At 34.8% G+C, this 22,220-nt stretch overlaps 1 protein-coding gene across 1 annotated transcript in view; it reads left to right on the top strand.

Annotated features, from left to right (window-relative positions):
• The window catches only part of LOC136034694 (lysosomal-associated transmembrane protein 4A-like), a 40,109-nt gene extending 25,905 nt beyond the window's left edge, over positions 1-14,204 (top strand). Inside the window, exons 7-8 of the mRNA XM_065716025.1 lie at positions 6,083-6,337; positions 12,703-14,204. Coding sequence (XP_065572097.1) covers positions 6,083-6,337; positions 12,703-12,792 — 345 coding nt within the window. The 3' untranslated portion in view covers positions 12,793-14,204. The remainder of the gene's footprint in view (positions 1-6,082; positions 6,338-12,702) is intronic.
• Positions 14,205-22,220: the final 8,016 nt, after the last annotated feature.

The following is a 22,220-nucleotide window of genomic DNA, read 5'->3' as shown; positions in this document are numbered from 1 at the left end:
ACTATAAAGGTAAAAACCAATAAAAAACTAAAAAAAAAAACTGAAAAAACTAAAAAAAGGCAAAAACTACAAAAAAAACTAAAAACTAATAAAAAAAGTAAAAAAGCTAAAAAACTAAAAAAACTAAAAAAACTAAAAAAAGGTAAAAAACTAAAAAAAATAAAAAATAAAAAAAAACTAAAAAAAAGGAAAAAACTGAAAAATAAGCTAAAATAAAGGTAAAAACCAATAAAAAACTAAAAAAAAAAGGAAAAAACTAATAAATGACGACACTCAAAGAGAAAGCGACCAGGACAAAAGGAATGTTCGATTAGCAATCAACAAAGCACCGGGACACAGGGAGTATAAATGACGACCAGGACATAAGTAAAAAAAAAAAAACTATCTATATATATAAAAATAAGTTGTCTGTGGATCTGTGGATCGTGGATCAGGTGACGTCACCTGAAAAAACTGGATCAGGTGACGTCAAAACTGAAAAAACTAAAAAAAGGCAAAAACTACAAAAAAAACTAAAAACTAATAAAAAAAATAAAAAAGCTAAAAAACTAAAAAAACTAAAAAAAGGCAAAAACTACAAAAAAAACTAAAAACTAATAAAAAAGCTAAAAAACTAAAAAAACTAAAAAAAAGGCAAAAACTACAAAAAAACTAAAAACTAATAAAAAAAATAAAAAAGCTAAAAAACTAAAAAAACTAAAAAAACTAAAAAAGGTAAAAAACTAAAAAAACTAAAAACTAAAAAAAAACTAAAAAAGGTAAAAACTAAAAGAACTAAAAAAGAAAAAAATAAATGACGACACTCAAAGAGAAAGCGACCAGGACAAAAGGAATGTTCGATTAGCAATCAACAAAGCACCGGGACACAGGGAGTATAAATGACGACCAGGACACAAGTAAAAAAAAAAATTAACAAAACTAAAAAGAAGGTAAAAACTACAAAAAAACTAAAAAGAAAAAAAAACTAAAAACTAATAAAAAAACTAAAAAATCTAAAAATCTAAATAAACTAAAAAAGAAAAAAAAAGGAAAAAAATAAAGGAGAAAAACAAAACTAAAAAACGAATGTATATACAGACCGGTACACCGGGATACAAATGACGACCGGGACACAGGGAATATAAATAACGACCGGGACACAGGGACACAACTACAACGGGGACACCGGGGGAAACAGGGGGATATAAATGACGACCGGGACAAAAAAACTAAAAAGAAATAAAAACTAAAAACTAATAAAAAAAACTAAAAAATCTAAAAATCTAAATAAGCTAAAAAAGAAAAAAAAAGGAAAAAAATAAAGGAGAAAAACAAAACTAAAAAACGAATGTATATACAGACCGGGACACCGGGATACAAATGATGACCGGGACCCGGGACACAGGGAATATAAATGACGACCGGGACACAGGGACACAACTACAACGGGGACACCGGGGGAAACAGGGGGATGTAAATGACGACCGGGACACCGGGACAGGGAATGGTCGATTAGCAATCACCATCAACAAAGCTCAAGGGCAATCATTAGAATCATGAGGTATAGATCTGAATACAGATTGTTTTCCCATGGACCATTATATGTTGCATGTTCAAGAGTCGGTAAACCTGACAATCTATTTATATGCAAAGACAATGGGACAGCAAAGAATGTTGTATATTCGCAAGTTTTACGTAGTTAAAACCATATATATATATATATATCTATATTCACAGGTGGGACATAGGGACACAACTACAATGGCGCGTAACTATTATGGCGCGTAACGACTTACGCGCGCGGGGGGGCTTGGGGGGGGCGCGAAGCGCCCCCACCAACTAGGTGTTGGGGTGGCGCGAAGCGCCACCCCAACAGCTAGTATATATATATATATATATATATATATATATATATATATATATATATATATATATATATATATATATATATATATATACTAGCTTTTGGGGTGGCTCTTCGCGCCACCCCAACACCTAGTTGGTTGGGGCGCTTCGCCCCCCCCCAAGCTCCCAGCGCGCGTAAGACGTTACGCGCCATTGTAGTTGTGTCCCACCTGTGAATATATATATATATATATATATATATATATATATATATATATATATATATATATATATATATATATATATATATATGTATATATATATATATATATATATATATATATATATATATATATATATATAGATATATATATATATGTATATATATATATATATATATATATATATATATATATATATATATATATATATATATATTAACTACGTAAAACTTGCGAATATACAACATTCTTGGCTGTCCCATTGTCTGTGCATATAAATAGATTGTCAGGTTTACCGACTCTTGAACATGCAACATATAATTGTCCTGGTCCCCGTCGTCATTTATATATCCCCTTGTGCCCCCTGGCGTACCCGTTGTTTTTGTTTCCCTGTGTCCCGGTCGTCATTTATGTCCCGGTGTCCCAGTCTGTAATTTCTCTTTGAGTGTCGCGGTCGTCATTTATATTCCCGGTGTCCCGGTCGTGATTTGTGTTCCGGTGTCCCGGTCTGTAATTTCTCTTTGAGTGTAATGGTCGTCATTTATATTCCCTGTGTCCCGGTCGTCATTTGTGTCCCGGTGCTTTGTTAATGGTGATTGCTAATCGAACATTCCTTGTGTCCCGGTCGCTTCCTCTTTGAGTGTCCCGGTCGTCATTTATATTCCCTATGTCCCGGTCATCATTTGTGTCCCGATGGCCCGGTCTGTAATTTCGTCACTCGACAAACATGACGTCAGTCGACACACAAACATGACATCACTCGACACACACACACAGACAACTTATATATATATATATATATATATATATATATATATATATATATATATATATATATATATATATATATATATATATATATATATATATATATATATATGTATATATATATGGGTTTGTTTCTTATTTTTTTAAATTGTTTTTAGTTTTAGACTATTTAGTGTAATTTTATGGATTATTTAGATTTTATCTTTAATTCTTTAATTTAGTTTCTTCTACATTTAGCGCTGAAGACGCATTGTTTTATAGAGGCGATATATCCGCGTCGTTTAGTTTGTCTTTTCCTTCTACTGTCCCGTTTGTTTTGTTATTCATCTTGAGACTTTTTCTCTCTTTGTTTGGTCACGGCTTGCCAGTTTGGCTTAGATATTTTATTTTACAAGTTTGAAAGCGGAGAATGTTTTCAAGTGTATTTATAATAGTTGATCGAATTGGCTTCTAAAAATTCTTTACTATTAAAACGTGCTTTTCTTTTTTTCTATGCATTAATCCTTGTTTTTATTTCGAATTTTTCTGAACGTGAAATTCAGTTGAAATTCAATTTGTCTCTGGCGGTAAAACCTCAAAACTATTTTTACGATCTGGCACATGAGAGGTACAATAAAAGGTCTGTTTTGGTTTAAGATACCAAAATGACAATTTAGATTAGTCTTAAGAGATTAAACAGAATAACCGTTTATAATTTTGAAGCATTTTTTGCCATTTTAGCAGTATAAGTATAATCGTCGACTTAGTTTACATTGTAGATATAAACCTTTTGGAGAATAAATTCGATTAATTCCATAAAGCAAACAGCAAGGAAAACTAAAAAACAAAAGATTTTTTGTTGGTTTTCACTTCAATGCTCTACTCATCTTGTCAATCACCTACGTGTTTGAGTGTGGACGTCCCTAGATATTCGTGATAGGTTTTTTATTGGTGTGGAACGAGGATGGGAAGTGGAATCGTTAAAGCATGTTTCAAGTCAAACCTGAGGCTTCATAAAGCCTTGACAATGCAGTAGTTCACCTGACACAGCCTCATAGTTCTCCTTTGGTTTATAAACTTTACAAATCAAGCAAATTTTTCTTTTCTTTAATGTATATTTTCAAAAATGTTCAGTGCTGATGCAAGTTTTGGTTTTTCAAGCCTCTAATAGCGTCAAATACTATTTAACATGAGACGTAATGTTTCCTGTGGTAGAGAGCGATTTTTATTCCTGATAACCTTCTTACAGTACGCTGTTGTTTTTAAAATCTATCGTCAAAATACCAAGGACACCAAAAATGAAGTCTGATTCTTCAATTTGGTTAAGTGGAAGCTTGCACAACTATATATACTTGACAGGATTTACCAATTGGCCTGGGCCTGGACCTAAGGGAGCATTTTGCCAGGGGACACAATAAATTATCATGTTGCGATTTTTTTTTTCTTAACAAAACCTAAAAAACTGATGTGGTTGATCGTCACAATGCGAGGTAAACTCCGCTGTTGCGCAAATCATGCCTCAGAAATCACAAAGCACGCAAGTGATCTGTTGAATTTTCATCCTGATGAACTTGAGCCTATGATTGCAGATGAATGCTTACATTTGAAACCCTTCTTGCAGCAAAATACTGATGAAGAAAAAAAAAGCATGACTCTAACTTACGTTAGCAAGGTTTCACGTCATTTTGATGCAGTTGACATCTATCCAAACATTGAAATTAACTTAAGAGTGGTTCTTAGCCACAAACTGCACAGGAAAAAAATCTTTCCCCACCCTTCATTGGGTGAAAAATTACTTAAGATCTTCAATCTTCCGCGACAGACTGGCATCATCATCTCTGCCCACAATTGAGGGAAGGCCGATTCAAGAAATACCATGCGATGACACCATAGACACCTTTGCACGGAAAAAAGCAAGCTATTTCCAATAGCGTCTTAAGAATTAGGAAATTGACCCTCGCTCCTATGCTATGAAAACGGAGTGGCAAAAACGCTTTGGCCTACGTCTTAGGAAATTGACTTTTAATGAGAAAAATTTTTAATTCAGGTTCGCAATTTTTACACTTAGCGGGCGCCAAGTTTAAAAACAAAGAATATGCGAGAAAAATCAGCAAAAAATGAGCGAAAAAAATGTATCATCATGAAGCTCTAGAAAGGGTGATCTTCCCGATTGCTGTAGCAGAAAGAAAACAAAAGCAGTAATCGGCAGGAAATTGGGGAAAAAATCTGGTGATTGAATAGGTAAAATTATGTAAAATGTAGGCTAACCCTAACATCCTGTAAACATATAGGAATTGGTAAGAAGTTTATGCATAATGGAATAGCTAAACTTTATGCTAGGCATTGACTTGTTTATTATTAAAATTATTCAACACTTCAAATTATTAGTTGTTAACTTATATATAAAAGCATCTTTTTGGAAAGACAATTATCCTATTTTGTTATGTTTATCCCTTCCAAATATTTTCAAAACGTTGTTTCAATTCAGAAATCAATGAAAGAAATACCGACATGACACTTTCAAGTGTAAAAAAGAAAGATTGATATTGCCCTTTGGATGCTTTTGCCAGCACTAAATATATGATAAGCAGCTAGACTCCCCATGGGCGATAAATATGAAATATTGCGTAGTAGAAACTCAAAACTTGTCTTTAAGTAATTCATTTGCCGGTTTTTTCAACATTTTGAATTTTTAAGTATATCGAATTTTCCGAACTAGTTTCTGCTTATTGTTTTCACTTTTCATTTTGGAAATACTGATGAAACATGGCCATTTAAAATCTTCCTGGGGAAGTTTGTAGGTTAAAATTTAAATTGTTGCTTTCCTTCAAGCGTTTTTATGGTTCTGCCCGTATAAAGTATTTGACTTTTTATTGTCGCTTTTAGTTTGAGGGCAGGAATCTGATTGGGCTGAGCCTCAGCTTGGCGGCCATAAAACTAAATTACTTGGTTCCTTTGGGTATAAGTTTTGAAGATTGGTAAACAATTGCAATTTTAATTTGTTAAAGTAAGTATGATAACAGTATTGTAACAGGTCAGAACAATAAAAAACGACAAAACTTAGTGAATTTGGTATATAATCACTATAAAAGGATATCAGACATTTTAGAGCCCCTCAACGTCTGGTGGAATGTCATGCTCAATGCCAAAATTAGAAATTATTTTAAAAATGGATTGACCTCCACATATGTTGGGAATTCAGTAAACGTGTTCAGTAATCGCCAGTTTTATGACGATTGATCGACAGAATTTGTTAGTTATTGAAAACTATTGAAGTGGAACTTTTTCAGGGAGCTATTTTGAATATCGTCTGGACATGTAATAAGTACTTGACCTTGTGTAAGATTGTTAGTGCCAGTGCTGGTAGCTTGGATGCAGAAGCTCCTGCCTTTTCAACTGTTTCTTTCCCTTCGACTGATTTACCAGATTATGCTACTGCTATGAACGACCCTCGATTTGCTAAGAGCCCTTTGTTCCCCGTCCCACCACCACCATACAGTGCCATCGTTACTGAACAGGAAGAACAAGCAGCAGCTCAGACACAGGTTTGTTTAGTTTGCATTTTTCAGAATAGCGTCAATCAGTCTGTAAGTTGTAAAGTTGAATATGTCGTCTAAATTGTTTTAGAATTTCTTCTAAATTTTCCATATTCCGTTTGGTTGTTGTGTATATTCTTAATCCCCATAAATTGGCAGCATTACATGTCTCTCATATTTTGTATTTTCCATTTAAAATCTGCATTTTTGTTTAAATGTCTCGGGAGATTGTACCTTCCCAACACCAAGAGATAAAATTCAGTAATTTTATTTTGATATAAAACGTGTTATGTTAAGTAATTTTTTGTGTGATCTGAGACCATCTTTTATCTGAAATCATACACAGTGTAGCGGGCTGCCGGGAGCAGGTCCGTGTGAAGTGTCTGAAGAAGGGTACCTATTTATTTATTAATAATACGGGTGGATCCGTCGAAATGATTCGAGGCACAGGTAACAGTCACCAATGAGGCCTTTGCATCAAATACCTCTAACGAGCAAGGGTAAAAAGTGGTCATGGTTGGAGATTTTTGTAGTTTTGCAGACAGATAAAAGGACATTTTGCTGTATGGTTAGCCAGGCAAATTCTAAAGAGTTCAGGAAACTATTGCATTCCTAATTTGAGGAACAGTCAAAGGACCTTATACTTACTCTAAGCACGGCACTTGCTGCACGAATTCTCAGCAGGCAGAGTCGCCAACTTCAGGTTACCGAACTCAACTACATTACTGCTGTCAACTAGAGTAGTATTGCAGTGAAAAATAGGAAAGGTTAGATCCAACTTTTGGAGATTAATTTTTTAGAATTTCAAAAACAATCGGAAGATTTCATCAGAGTAATTATTTTTTCTTAAATAAAAACAAATTCACTAAAAGAACACTTTGTATACAAAAATGTGTTTGTTCAAATTTCAATCTACGGGGGGGGGGGAAGAATAAGATTTATCAGTTTTACCGGTAAATAACCTCCAATACGTTAGCCGAAAGACACCCTGAAATAGTATCGATTTTAACTTATTTCATGCAATCCCGACCTCATAACGAAAAAAGCTATTTCAAAAAATTAAAGATTTTTAGGAAATCCAAACACCAGACCATTGATCTAATGATCACTTCCTGTTGATATTGTTAACTTTCACAGTTTATTGTTTTATTTTTTTTATTTTTCCTGTAATGTAGTTTTTTTCGTTATTTTCCACATTTCCTCCTTAATTTATTAATTTATCGTTTTTCTAAACTTTATTCAGTAAACCGCTCGGTTTGGAAAGCTTATGGGCATAGGGGAAGTTTCATATTGTTAAGGACTATTCCAGAACGTGGATTCCCTTAACGGTTGAAGGAGCTAGTCTCTGCTTAGACAATATTATCAACTGCTTCCCGATTGTAATGTGGAGAATCCAGAGCAGCTAAACTCTAAGCATAAATAGCCTACTGCTATCCCAACTCTAATTAGAGTATGAATAATTCTATAATATACCCTAATTTATTTCAAAGGCTTTAAAGTTTCTTCAGTCTTTTTTCGGTGGTTTTAGCTAAAAATAAATTGCAATTCTGAAGCCAAAAAAAAGAGAAAAGCATATATGACATCAAAAATGACTAATTATCTAACTAACTGCCTAACTTTCGCCTTTGCTTTAATTGCTTAAACTGTATTAAATTATTTGCATATCTTATTTTATTCTGTGCACGTTGAAACTTTTTTTTTTAGTGTACTTTTTTTTCACTATTCTTAAGTATCCTTGTCAATGTACATGGATGTACATTGTCAGTGAGCGAAAAGAACTATGTCATAGAAAAGTACCAAGTCATAGAAAAGTGTATTATGTCAGTAAGCCAATTCTGGCTGACTTTTCTGAATAGGAGAGTTGGTCAGAGCTAACTCAATCGAGTAACTCTGATAGTTTCAATTTTTTTTTTTTCATTGCACTCAACCATTACTCTTAACTCATAGGTTAATTTTATCTTTTATTTCGGTTATTAGCTAATCAAAGCAACCCAGAGTTAAAATGGTGTCGTGCCTATGACTAATGATGCAGAGAAGGTGTACAAAGAAGAATAGCAATTCCCTAAAGAATGTTTCTGTTCAGTTTAGGATGGGAGAGAAAAAGCAGACACTAAGCTCTAAACTTAGGACCTTTTTTACGATGGGAGGTGAATGTAGATAAGGATATTGCGTAAGCATCGGTATTTGGGACAACGCTTGGGGTTATTTAAAACATTTTTACTGACAAATCATTTAGTGATAATTTTAGACAATATTCAGGGATGAGATGCTACTGTTCATGGATTGAATGGCTTGATCATGCTCTGTAAGTCAACCAGGAAAAAGTGTAATAGATTATATGGACATTTTCTCGAAAACGATGAAGCTTCTCATCGAAAAACTCAACGAAAACGATGAAAACAGTTTTTTACTGTTTTAAAAAGTAGAGTTGAGAGAAAGAGTCAAACTTTAGCGTAAAGAGCGGGGCATTGATAAGAAGCAGCCCCTTTCACATACGAAGTAATTTCTGTTCGTTTTAAGTTTTAATGTCGCTCCTTACTTTCCGTTAAAGAAACTTGTTTTTTTATATTTAATCTTCAAAAGAGTTTGAGTTCAAAGTATAAGTTCATTATTATTACTTTTTTTCTATCATTATTTTCTATTCTTTATTATAAGTGTTAATGTCGCTCCTTACTTTCAGCTAAAAAAAAACTTTTTTTAAATTTAATTTCTGAACGTTTTTGAATTAATTCAGGTTTTGAAGATAGTTCACCGTACATGAATAATTAAAATAAAATTTGCATATTAATTTTACTTTTTTCAGCTAATAATAACCTTATAATAACCTACCTAAGTTAGATGTTTTTTCCAGTTATTTAAGAATGACTCCTGAATCACAAAGGCTGTTTAATTAGAATACTAATCTCTTCTAAAAATAAACAAAACTTTAGCGTAAGAGTGAGCTATTGAGGAGAGGCAGCCCTCCTCATATAAGTAATATTTTCTGTTCATTTTAATTCTTTAATGTTGCTCCTTACTTTTGGTTGAAATAACTTGTTTTTTTTATATTTAATTTCTGATCGCGTTTTAAATGATTCTGAGAAAACTGGCACCCCTTCATTGAAAATTCCCTTCCCTCATGGAAAATCCTTCCATGGAAATATCCTCCCACGTAATCTTCTCCCCAAGACCCCCCCACCACCAGAGAAAAAACCCTGAAGAGGTTTGTATACTTCCCGTTAACCAATACTATATGTAAACAACGGGCAAAGTTCACAACTTGCATCCCTTCTCCTGGGGTATGTGGGGGATTAAGTTATCCTTAAAGACATGGTTATTAGATTTTTCGACTATGCTGAACAAAATAGATATATAAAATTTAGTTGGGGGCCTGGTTGCCTTCCAATTATTTGGTCAATTAAAAAGGGGACTAGAACTTCTAATTTTTGTTTGATATTTTCCGCGATACTCTTGGACTACTGGGTCGCTACGATCACCTCTGACAAGAAAAAAAGAAAAGCGGAAAAAAACGCATGCATCCAAGATCTTTCTTCTGGTAAAAAATACAAAATTCCACATTTTTGCAAATGGGAGCTTAGTAGTATTAGTAGTATTAATTTATTTACCAAAGGAAATAACACAGACAAAATCAATCGGTAGCACACCAAAACCGTTGCTTGCGAAAGCTTGAAAGCTCTATAGTAGGGTCCTCTAATACGATGAATCTGATGGCGTTATTTAGAGTTCGGTCACCATTTAGGCGGGTCGCTTCTTACAGTTATCACGAACCGTTTGATCAAGACTGTGAAACAACATCAAGAACTTCACGCCTCCTCAATTCACATTTTAATGCTTTCTCACTTTCTTTACATGCTTCTTATTTTCGTATCACTCAAATAATGCTTGTATAAGCATTACACTAAAACTTGCACCTTTTGCTTTTTTTAGTATGAAGTGTATATGCAGTTGTATTTTTTCATTATTTTGATACATGCCAAATCAACGCACAACTGGAACCCCCCCCCCAGCGCCCATTATTGCAGGCCTAGACCAAATATTCTCCCCTTAATGAAGAGAGGCTGAGGAGTAAGTCCATTTTTCCTCTTTTTGATTCGAAAGTCTGGAAATATGGGCCTATAAATATCCATTTTTTTAGATTTCAGGTACCCTTTCTTTCTACAAAAAGATCAACTATCCTTCCCTCTTATAGTGGTTGCGCAGCTATTAATGTTGTATAACTACTGTTAATGCCTAACTACTGTTAATGACAATGACCGACTCTTTAACCGTTGAGGCTTTTTCATTAACTTTTTTTATAGTTCTGAACCAATTGGCTTTAACAGGTTTTTTTGCTCGATAGGTCATCGATTCTTCACCCTGCAAGTTAACGCTTTGCTGTTGTGCAGTCTCTCTGGTTAATTACAAAAGACACTAGAGCTTACAACTCTCATTCTAATCAGCTATCGTTCGATGTTATACTTTAAAAAAAAAAGAACAAAAAAAGCTTTCTGGTATACATACCTGCTACCCTTCAATACCTACACCGTACTTAACAGATAATTTACAATAAAATTGCATAAAAGTATCTATTTTTAAAAGCACACATTTTCAAGAAATATTTAATAGTATCTAGCAAGAACGCATCCAGGTTTTTTGGGGAGAGGGAGCCTCACGAAAAAAAAACTTTATAAAAGACATCAAATATTTGTTTATATTAATTGTTGTTACGTGTTTACGTGTCGGACAAACATTTCGGGGGGGGGCAAACCCCCTATTCCCTTGGATATTTCCTTGGTATTTGGACTTCTTGTACTTCATAGTGTATAACTATTTGTTAGATGTTAAAATATTGCCTCTTTTTCCTTGATACGGGTTCGTGCTTATAAAAATTTAGCAAAAAAAATGATAAAAGAAATGCGTTCAAGTTTCGGTTGTATTGGGCCAATACTGTGATGGAAATGTCCTGGGCAGGTTTTGTATTTAAGCTCTGAGAATATGTGTCAAGTACATTTTAATGGGGAGTTAGACAAACTGGTTTGTATTATCGGAAGTGTTAAGGGAATTACAGGACCAATAATCCTTTTTGGCTTATTAATCTTTCTGATTGACAATTGCTGGATGGCTCTGATTTTAGCAGGGTCTCAGGGCATTTTGGACATCAACATTGATATATTATCTTCTGACTTTCAGTCAGCAATCTCGGAAATCCTTTGAAACAAGTTTGTGTGTAAATCATATAAGAATTGTGACATTTGAACTATTTGGTTTTCATTTAGGATAGCCATACATCCACATTAAGGACTCTTAGTTTTTAACATTTAATCAGTAATGACCTTTTCATAAATAATCCCTTAGTAATCATGAAACAAAATATGTTCTTATGCTTGAAGTTGGGATCAGGAGGATGGAGTAACAGAGGGGGTATGATTCCAAACAGATACTTGAGTAACTCGTGTTGTGTTCTTAATAGCTTAAGCTTAAAACCAATGTTATACAAAAAAAGAAAACTTAATACAGACCTGCAGAACTGACTCTAGGGAAATGTTCTTTTGTTGTTGCTGCAATTCAGCTCAGATATATTCAGCTCTGAAATAATTTGGATCATAATAAGTTCAGGCACGTACGTAGGATTTTTCTGTGAGGAGGGACTATAGTAACCAACCTGAAGCCATGGAAAATATTAAAAATTGAAAATGTCTTAATATTTGGAGGGTGACGTATCCCAGCGTGGCTGGGGAAGTCACGCTGACTTATCTTGGTTGGCTGTTTGCCACAAATTGCTCGACTAATTAGAGGATTTCAAAATTGATCAAGCGCATTTTTTGTAATCTAATGTGATCCATCGATGGATCTGCTTTTATGTGTATATTAGAATAATATATTTGAAACCCATCCTCTACAATAAGCACAAAATGACAAGAGTAAAAAAAAACTATAACGAAGACAAGGAACCGCTGAAACAGTAGTAACAAAATACAGTAACTTTTTAAGTAAAAATAATAGCAATGATAACAGAAAACCTTGACAAGCTGATTTTCCCATTCTTGCATTATAAGTTTGTCGTCTAAGAATTTTTTAAAGATAAATTTGGGTCAGCTAAGCTTCAGAGCTAATTTAAGAAGCTATTTTGAATCCGTAATTTTGGAAGATCGTCGGCAAATCAGAAAGCAAATGGTGGATTTTAGACTTTTCATGCTTTGCCAGAAGTTTCCAGACTGGAGTTGCGTATTAATATGCGTGATAAAACTATAGCGTTGGTAAATAATTGCTAAAAGTGTACGGTTGTATTTCAAAGTGGACTTGACCATCAAAGCATACAAGCTCGAAATTTGCAGCTCAGTATGGAAGTTGCAGCTCACTTTGGTTTTCATATTCTTTTTTTTCTTTTCTTGTAGGGTACACCTGCTGAAGATTCACAATTTATAAATCCGTCAGAAGGTACTGCAAATGTTGCTGGCAACCCTCCTGTCAATAGAAATGAGTAATTTTTCGGTAAGGGTTGATTCTATCTTTGAAGAATCTGTCATATAAAGTGAATTGAATATTTGATAACGTTTGTAGGACTACTGAATTAGTATTTACCGAAGAGCTTATTGTTTTTGTTTTTTGTTTGGTTTTTTTTTCAGGGGCAAAATTTCAAAGAATCAATATTTTTCGTCCATAGTTGTAATGTATTTTAATCTTAATTATTATTTTTCACCTGGGGTTGACTCTTTTCCCCGTAAAATTCCAAATAATTTTATTCAAAACCTCTTTCATAACATTAGGGGAGCAAGGATTTTTTTTTCTTACGTAAGACAATGTAGATATCTATTTTCCGTATCGTACTATCGTTCTCTTTCTTCGTATTTTTTGTTATTGTTGACGCACTTTTTTTCTTCTTAATTATTCAAAAAAAAGTCTATAGTTTTCTTAATTATAGTTATTGCTACCTTATATTCATTTAACTCTGTGTTAATATTTAGCTATTTCAATTTTCACTGATAGTAATAACCTTAATGTCGTCCATTTTGTTCTTTCCTGGTTTTACACGAGACACGTAAGATACATGTATCGTGCCCATATAAATAAACTGTGCTTTGAAGTGGGAAAGGAGGTTTCATCAATGAAACTGTAGTCAGCTCAGATGAGTTTAGTGAAAAGATTTCAACTTTTTGTTACGTTCTTACGTGTCGGAAAAACAGTTCCGAGGGGTAGGGGTCAAACAGCCCCACCCCACCCCCAGGATATCGATTTGACGTCAGGCCTACTACCAAAAACAATATACATATTATAAACTAATAGCCATGTTAACCGGCAAAATCAAAATTTATAGTTTTTTTTTTGGGGGGGGGGATATTTTTTAATATCTTCTTTCCCCTTTTGCACATAGGTTCGCAGTATTTGAAGCAAGGAAAATTTTATTAGCTAAAGTTATACTAAAGAATGTGTTGCTCAGCTCTTCGATGTATTTTACGCTGCTTGTGTAATCGCCAGTTTTTGCTAGTGTTCAACTGGAGGCTGATTTATGTAATATTTTGCTGCTGAATGGAAAGGTGCAAAGTAATTTTGGACTAAATTTACTTTTGCCCAATTGTGTGGACTTTTGCTGACTTGAAGGACATATCTGTCTTTATTTTTCAAAAATAATCAATAAAACTGTACCAGCTTTGCTATTTCGTAGGTTTTTATCTCAAGTCGTGGTTTTTTCTTTCCATAGAAATTTGGTTTTCGATAGTCCTTTAAAAGTATGGATAGTACCTTTGCACTTTTGGTGGATAATATGCATAAATCAGCGTCACTTAAGAATCTAGATACGTGTTAAATTATTAACCCTAGGCCTAGGAACTGTACACTCCGAGTTGTTGTAGCCATTAAACTTAGATTTAATATTTGGGAATAAAGTATTTCGTCGATATTCTGTCTCTTGAATTATATATGCAGGTTATTCTTATGGACACTAGCGCCGTGCTTGGCATAAAAATACGTAATTTTTGCCTTGTTTTACATTATTTTCTTATATACATATTTGAATGCCAAGAAGCTAATCGCCCTTTTTCATTAGTAAAAATGTAACACCTTACTTAAAAACAATTCAAAATTACTAATCACAAAAGGAGAATCATAAGTACTACTACTACTAACAACTCACTGCAGCACCAAGCCGCCTGAGGCCAACGCTTCTACACTCGCTTCTCCTCCAACCCATTCTATTCAAAGCCTCCTTCTTTACACCCTCCCAGGAAGTTCCCATTTCCTTTGAATTTTTCCTTGCGACTTCCTCCCGCTCCAACCGAGGACGACCTGCTTTAGCCCTAGACGGTTGGCCCTAGACTTCGTACGCAGAACATGCCCGAATCATCTCAAACTTTCTCATTATAGTCCTAGAAAGTGGGATTGAACCAACTGCACCAACGGCACCCACCGTCTTTACTAATAATACTACTAAAATAAGTGAAGCTATCCACTTGCTCGGTTTTTTCGTTATCCAACGTCATCTTTTCATCTTCACTTATTCCTAGCCTTAGCGACTCAAGTCTTCTTAATATTAATTTTGAACCTACTCTAGCACCCTGAATTTGCAATACCTCTTAACAGTTCATTCATATCGCTCATACTTGTATCTAGGATGCTTAAATCATCAGCATAATTTATTTCCAGCAAAAGTTTCACTTCCCAATTTGATTCAATGTTCTCCCATTGCCTTTCTTGTTCTCGTTAAGAACAAGTCCATCAAAGTTATCCATATAAATGGAAATAGAACACAACCCTGTTTAACACCTGATTGTATATTAAACCAGTTACTAACCTCATTTCCTACATTTATCCACAGCAGTGTTACTCTCCTGAATAGCACTAATCACTTTAGTGTATTGGTCTGGTATACCATACAAGGATAAAACCTTCGCTAAAGCTCTTTTATCAGCTGAATAAAACGCTTGCTCATCTATAAAACTGAGGAATAAAGGAGAATGATGACTCGGGCACTTCTCAATTATCAACCTAAGAGTGAACATCTAGTCGATACATCCTCTACCCTTCCTATAACCGTGCTGTTTTTCTCTTAAAACTTTGTCTACAGCATCTCTAAGTATAAACAGTATCATCATACTAAGTAATTTTCTATCTACAGAAACCAGGCTAATGTCTATAATTACCATACTTACTATTTTCACCCTTCTAATACAGTGGTTTAATTAGGGTTTTCCTAAAATCGCTAGGTACTTTAATCTTGCATATAGTTTCGCTAAAATACTTTTCGAAGCTTATGCTTTCTGAGGAATGTGTTTTAGGTTGAGGACTATTATCGAGGAGTCAATCTTAATTTTAACATAAAAAAGCCTCATTTCAAACAGTTAGTGGTAAGGAACTGTAGTAAGGAGCGACCCGGCTCAATAGTAACCAAAACTCTAAAAGATGGAATTTTCATACCAATAGCTACATCAAAAGAATCGCATTTTAATGCTGATTTTAAATGTATAAGTTTCATCAAGTTTAGTCTTACCCATCAAAAGTTACGAGCCTGAGGAAATTTGCGTTATTTTAGAGAATAGGGGGAAACACCCCCTAAAAGTCATAGAATCTCACCATCAGACCATCAGATTACACCATCAGATTCAACGTATCAAAGAACCCTACTGTAGAAGTTTCAAGCTCATATATACAAAAATGTGGAATTTTGTATTTTTTGCCAGAAGGCAGATCACGGATGCGTGTTTATTTGTTTTTTTTTTTTTTTTTCGGGGTAATCATATCGACCCAGTTGTCCTAGAATTTTGCGAGAGGGCTCATTCTAACGGAAATGCAAAGTTCTGGTGCCCTTTTTAAGTGACCAAAAAAATTGGAGGGCACCTAGGCCCCCTCCCACGCTAATTAGTTTCCCAAAGTCAACGGTTCAAAATTCTAAGATAGCCATTTTATTCAGCGTAGTCGTAAAACCTTATAACTATGTCTTTGGGGACGACTTACTCCCCCACAGTCGCCATGGGAGGGGCTACAAGTTACAAACTTTGACCAGTGCTTACATGTAGTAATGGTTATTGGGAAGTTTACAGGCGTTTTCAGGAGGATTTTTGGTTGGGGGAGGGGTTGAGAAGAGGGGGATATGCTGGAGGAACTTTCCATCGAGGAATTTGTCATGGGGAAAGAATATTTCCATGAAGGGACCGCAGGATTTACTAGCATTACTTAAAAAAAAAAAAACAATGAAAAAATAATATGATTTTTTTCAGCTGGAAGTAAGGAGGAGCATTAAAACTTAAAACGAACAGAAATTATTACCCATATGAGGGGCTCTCTACTCCTAATACCTCGCTCTTTACGCTAAATTATTTTTAATAATTTCAACTATTTATTCTAAGTCTTTTGTGATTCAGGAGTCATTCTTAATGAATTGAGACAAAATTTAAGCTTTAGTGTAAAGAGCGAGGTACTGACGAGGGGGCGAACCCCCTCATATATGTAATAAAAACATGAGAATACAAAAGTTCTTTACGTAAGCTAATTTATAAGTTACGTATATCTTTTACTAATAAAAAGATTCGTAAAAAATTAAAAGTTCTGGTTGCCTTTTTAATTAACCAAAAAATCGGAGGGCAACTAGGCTTCCTCCCCCGCACTTTTTTTTCTAAAAATCATTCGATCAAAATTATGAGAAAGCCATTTGCCAAAAAAAAATAAATATGCAAATTTTGTTTTAATTATTCCTCTGCAGAGAGCCAAAATCAAAACATGCAATGATTCAAAAACGTTCAGAAATTAAATATAAAAAAAACAGGTTTTTTTTAACTGAAAGTAAGGAGCGACATTAAAACTTAAAACGAACAGAAATTACTTCGTATATGAAAGGGGCTGCTTCCTCATCAACGCCCCGCTCTTTACGCTAAAGTTTTTTACTGTTTTAGAAAGAAGAGTTGAGAGAAAGAGTCAAACTTTAGCGTAAAGAGCGTGGTGTTGATGAGGAAACAGCCCCTTTCATATACGAAGTAATATCTGTTCGTTTTAAGTTTTAATGTCGCTCCTTACTTTCAGTTAATTTTTTTTTTTTTTAATCACATAAAAGCAATAATACTATTACAATATATGTAAGTTATGTATGCCTAGTAGCTTCATGAAAATGCTGATTATTGGAAAACCTGGTTTAATCATATGCGTCTTCTATGACATGTGCAGCGCTATGAGTTGTATTTTCTGTATTATATTATTTTAGTGACATGATTTATGCCAGCAGATATCAGTGTTCCAGGAATTGATGGCAGTTATTTTTTTTTGTGAATCACCTTTTTTTTATCAATCACGTTTGCCCCTCGTTCAACCCAAATATTGACTGATACAGAGACAGGCAAGCAGACGGTCAGGCACAGAAAGAGATAGAGAGACAGAAAAAGACACACATATACAGACACTGATACAAGCAACAGTCGGTTAGACACAGAAACAGACAGAAAGAGAGAGAGAAACACACAAAGAGAGAGAAACAGACACAGAGACGGCCAAACAGGCAGTCAGGCACACATGCTCAGATAGAGAGAGGGAGATAGAAAGAAAGACACAAACAAACAGAGACATATACTGAGACAATCAAACAGACGGTTAGACACACAGACACAGATAGAAAGAAAGAAACGCACAGAGACGGGCAAACAGACGGTCAGACACATAGGCACAGAGAGAGATAGGCAGAAACACACACACGAGCACACAAAGACATACACAAAAACAAGCAAATAGTCGGTTAGACACACAGGCACAGGCAGAGAGAGAGAGAGAAGGGGCCACACAAAGAGACAGGCAAACAGACTGTCAGACACATAGGCACAGAAACAGAGAGATACAGAAACACACACAAATGCACAGAGAGACAGACACTGAGACAAGGAAACAGACGGTTAGACAAACAGGCACAGAGAGAGAGAGAGACAGAAACATACAGACAAACACAGAGATAGACAAACAGATGGTCAGACGCACAGGCACAGAGATAGAGAGATAGAGAGAGAGAGAGAAAATACAGAGACAGGCAAACGAACGGTCAGAGCCATAGCCACTGAGAGTGAGAGACAGAAACACACACACAAACACATGGAGATAGACGCTGAGACAAGCAAACAGACGGTTAGACACACAGGCACTGGTAGAGAGAGAGAGAGACAGAGACAGACAGAGACAGAAACACAAAGACAGGCAAACAGACGGTCAGACACACAGACACGGAGAGAGAGAAAGACAGACTTTCTCTTTCTCTCTCCATTTCTACAATGACAATCACAAAATTTTCTTATGTTAATGGGAAGGATGAACTTGATTAACTGATAGCAAATTATCAATATTAGGGTTCAATTTGGTTAGGAATAACTCCAAATCTCTCCGTTCTGTGATATTTATTCTGCTCCTTTTTTCCGTTGAAAGGTTTGTAACGATGCTAAAACTCTTTTAGACAAGATATGACAAGGGAAACACTATCAAAAGCTTTCTCGCAATTATCCACAGTCCATGTTTTTGGCTATTTCTACCTGCAACCAAAATATTTGATACCCTCTTTTAAATTTCACCTCCTCATTAGTGCTAAGCTAGAGTAGCTCATCTTGCAACGCAACATTGCCCAATTTCGTTTCATCAAATTGATTTATGATCCATGGTGGTATTTCCATTGTCTAAATATCTTCAAATCTGTTTTTTAAGTCATCATGCAGGGCAATTAAATGTCTGAATACCCTCATCAAGGCATTTTACCTATGACAAGTTTAAAAACTGGGAAAATTTGCGCCAACTAATATTTTGCTTCATATTTTTCAGTTTTCCAAGAAAAGCTGAAACTACACCCTTTGCTTTTATTAAATTGACTGTCCCCTTGTAATTGTAAGTTAATGTCATTAATTTTTTTTTTTGAACAAATCTGTCAAATACGCGATTTCTGCTTTCAAATTGATCAGGTTTTCTCTTAAATCTGGATCTTTACTTTCCAGAAACTCTAATACTGATTCAAAAACTGAGTAAAACCTTGCTAAACACGCGCCCTTCGATAACCAGCGTACTTCAGTATGTAAGAGCAATTGTTGAAATTCTTCGTCATTTTCATCGCAAAATTTTGCGAATAAACGCGAATTCAATGCATTGCTAATTTCGTTATCTGCATTAATCACAAATTGAAGTGATTGGTGCAATTTTCCACTCAAATTTTTCGCTGCTAGATGTTGCCGATGGATGACACATTGAATTGCAGTTACTTGTGGTATAATTCTTTCAAGATGGCTTATTAACCCACGATATCGCCCGACCATGGCAGGAGCCCCATCTGCTGCCACCGAAATTACGTTTGTGAATGGAATCGATCTTTCCTTAAAAAATTACTGAGGACAATAAATATTGATTCACCTTTCGTGTTCGTCTTTAAAGTTTTCGTGAATAGTAACTCTTCATGAATTTCTTGGTCCATAACAAATCGAACATTTGTTAATAATAATGCTTCATTACCGAGTAAGATTGGCTCGTCCAGTTGAATAGAAAAATGAGTTATTTGCAGATAATTACATAAGAAACTTTGAACATCAGAGCTATTTTCATCAATACGTCTTTGTACAATGTTGTCACTTAAAGGGATTCTTTTGAATATGTCGAATGGAGATTCGTGCAGAACAGTTTTTAAAACCTCTTCAACAGCGGGTAAAATTAACTGCTTCTTGAAATAATATCTGCCTATATTAATAGGTGAAATCAATCCAATATTAAAGTTTTCACTATCGAAACAAGATAAAAATTTTGCGGACCCCCTTTTACAAATTGTGGACCCCCATTTTTTTTAAAGGAATTCTTTTGAGTATGTCGAATGGAGATTCGTGCAGAACAGTTTTTAAAACCTCTTCAACATCGGGTAAGATTAACTGCTTCTTGAAATAATATCTGCCTATATTTCGTTCAGAACAGTTTTTAAAACCTCTTCAAAAGCGGGTAAAATTAACCAGCCTATACATTAAAAAAATATTGTTGTAGTAAATTTATGGCGGTCTTACTTAAGAGGACATGACTATTTGAACAGAAAAGGAGCAATGAAATTAATAAATTAATTATTGCAATGAAAGAAACAAAGAACCGTCAGCAAACTGATTCTTTATCTTATAAACAATAAATCACAAAGATCATGAAAACTACTGAGCCGATTTCACTTTTCTTTTTTTTACGTGTAAAATAAATCGTTCAACAGTAAATTAAAAGTATGAAGCTATAGCATACAGGCAGGTGATTATTTACTTTTTCCGACACTGACAAACACAAACATTGATTCACTTTACTTCTCTTATCAAAAATTCGGAAACCAATGAAAAACTTTTATCCTTAGCATTTGTATTTATATTGGTCAAGAATCAAACAAGTCCATGCAAGATCGCAAGCACATTCAACTCAAGTAATATTCCGTCCCTTTACACGTCTAAACAAGTGTTGTGGAGGGCGGTGACGGCGGCTGTAGTGCTAGTCTTGACATGTTGTAGTGAATATAAAATATGCAAGTTTTTACAAGTAACAGTCGCTGAGCTTCCTCAAATAATATCGGCCTATATTAATAGGTGAAATCAAGCCAATATTTTAGTTTTCACTATCGAAACAAGATAAAAATTTTGTCAAGCATCCCATGAACCTATGGGGTCCACCTGGACCACTTTGGGAATCACTGCTTTAAACCAACAGTATCTAATCGTAGAAGAGAATTGTGCTTCTACAAGGTAAAAACTTTGTTTTTTTTTGTGACCCAGATTCTAAAATACAGGGCTTAAAAAGGTCCAAAAGTTTTTTTCCGATTGGCTTGAAGTTTCTGACGAGTCTAGTCAATGAAAAATTCTACTTGCATCAATTGGAAACGACGCGCTTACGCAAAGGTGCAAATTTGGCATGAAAATAATAGGGATGGAATTCCGCCAAATTGAACGACTTAGAAACAAGTATTTAGGTCAAATAATTAAGAAAATCATAGGGACAGAATTTCCCAATAAAATTGGCAGCATGAAACATCGCACTTTCGTAGCTTATGTAATATTACAGTTTCTAACTAGGCTCAATTATCTAGGGGATGCCCTCTCCTGTTAAATTAAGGCCAGGAAGTGTACAAAATTGGAACGCAGTGGATCTTTGAGGAAAGCTAAGATGTTGAGTTAATGCCGAGAACTGGGGATCGTCTCCCATGTTGAATTAGGACCAAAAATGGGGAGGAGGGCGGTATCAGATCCATCCAGAAGTGTACCATACCTTTATGCTCAAATACAAGCAAACAAAAACTAAAACTGGTTTTCGGTTAAGAAAGCCAACATGCAAGAATGTGATTACAATTGGGGCATACGTTAAACATTGTAACCCTGATGAATATCATAGATGGGGTTGATTTTTCGTAAAAATTGACCTTGTTTTCATGACCCTATTTTCATGGAAATTGACCATTAGATTGCATAGGAAGGGCTGCTAGATGGTGCAATCTTAACGATAGGACTCTAGAATATTTAATGCAACCAATAATCCGGTCGTAATTGTCGACTTCCTTTGTCAACATTCTTCAACTCGCTTTCTTTGGCCCCCAGAGGTGCATCACCCGTCCTTTTATGAACAAATTGGATTCAATGAAGCCCATTACGTATATGGTAAACAAGCGATATAGGTAGCTCTGGAATGTCCTCACGATAAAATAAACCCGTACGCAAGAACAATAACACTAATGAGCCAACCAAAATTTTTCAGAGGATTTTTTGAATGGCGTCAGTCAATTAGAAAATCTTATGAAAACCTCATTGGCTCAGATTAGCACTAGTTAAATTTTATGTTAGTAAAATATCATTGAAAAAGGGCCTGAAATATCCCCAAAAATAACACCCCTATGTTAAAATATGGCTAGAAAATCATGATATTATGGAAACAAAATTCTTTTTTTTCTTTTCAATCTAATTTCTTTTCT

Source organism: Artemia franciscana, chromosome 13, assembly GCF_032884065.1.
Source record: "Artemia franciscana chromosome 13, ASM3288406v1, whole genome shotgun sequence".
Classification (NCBI taxonomy): Eukaryota; Metazoa; Arthropoda; class Branchiopoda; order Anostraca; family Artemiidae; genus Artemia; species Artemia franciscana.
This window is presented reverse-complemented; position numbering and strand designations above follow the sequence as displayed.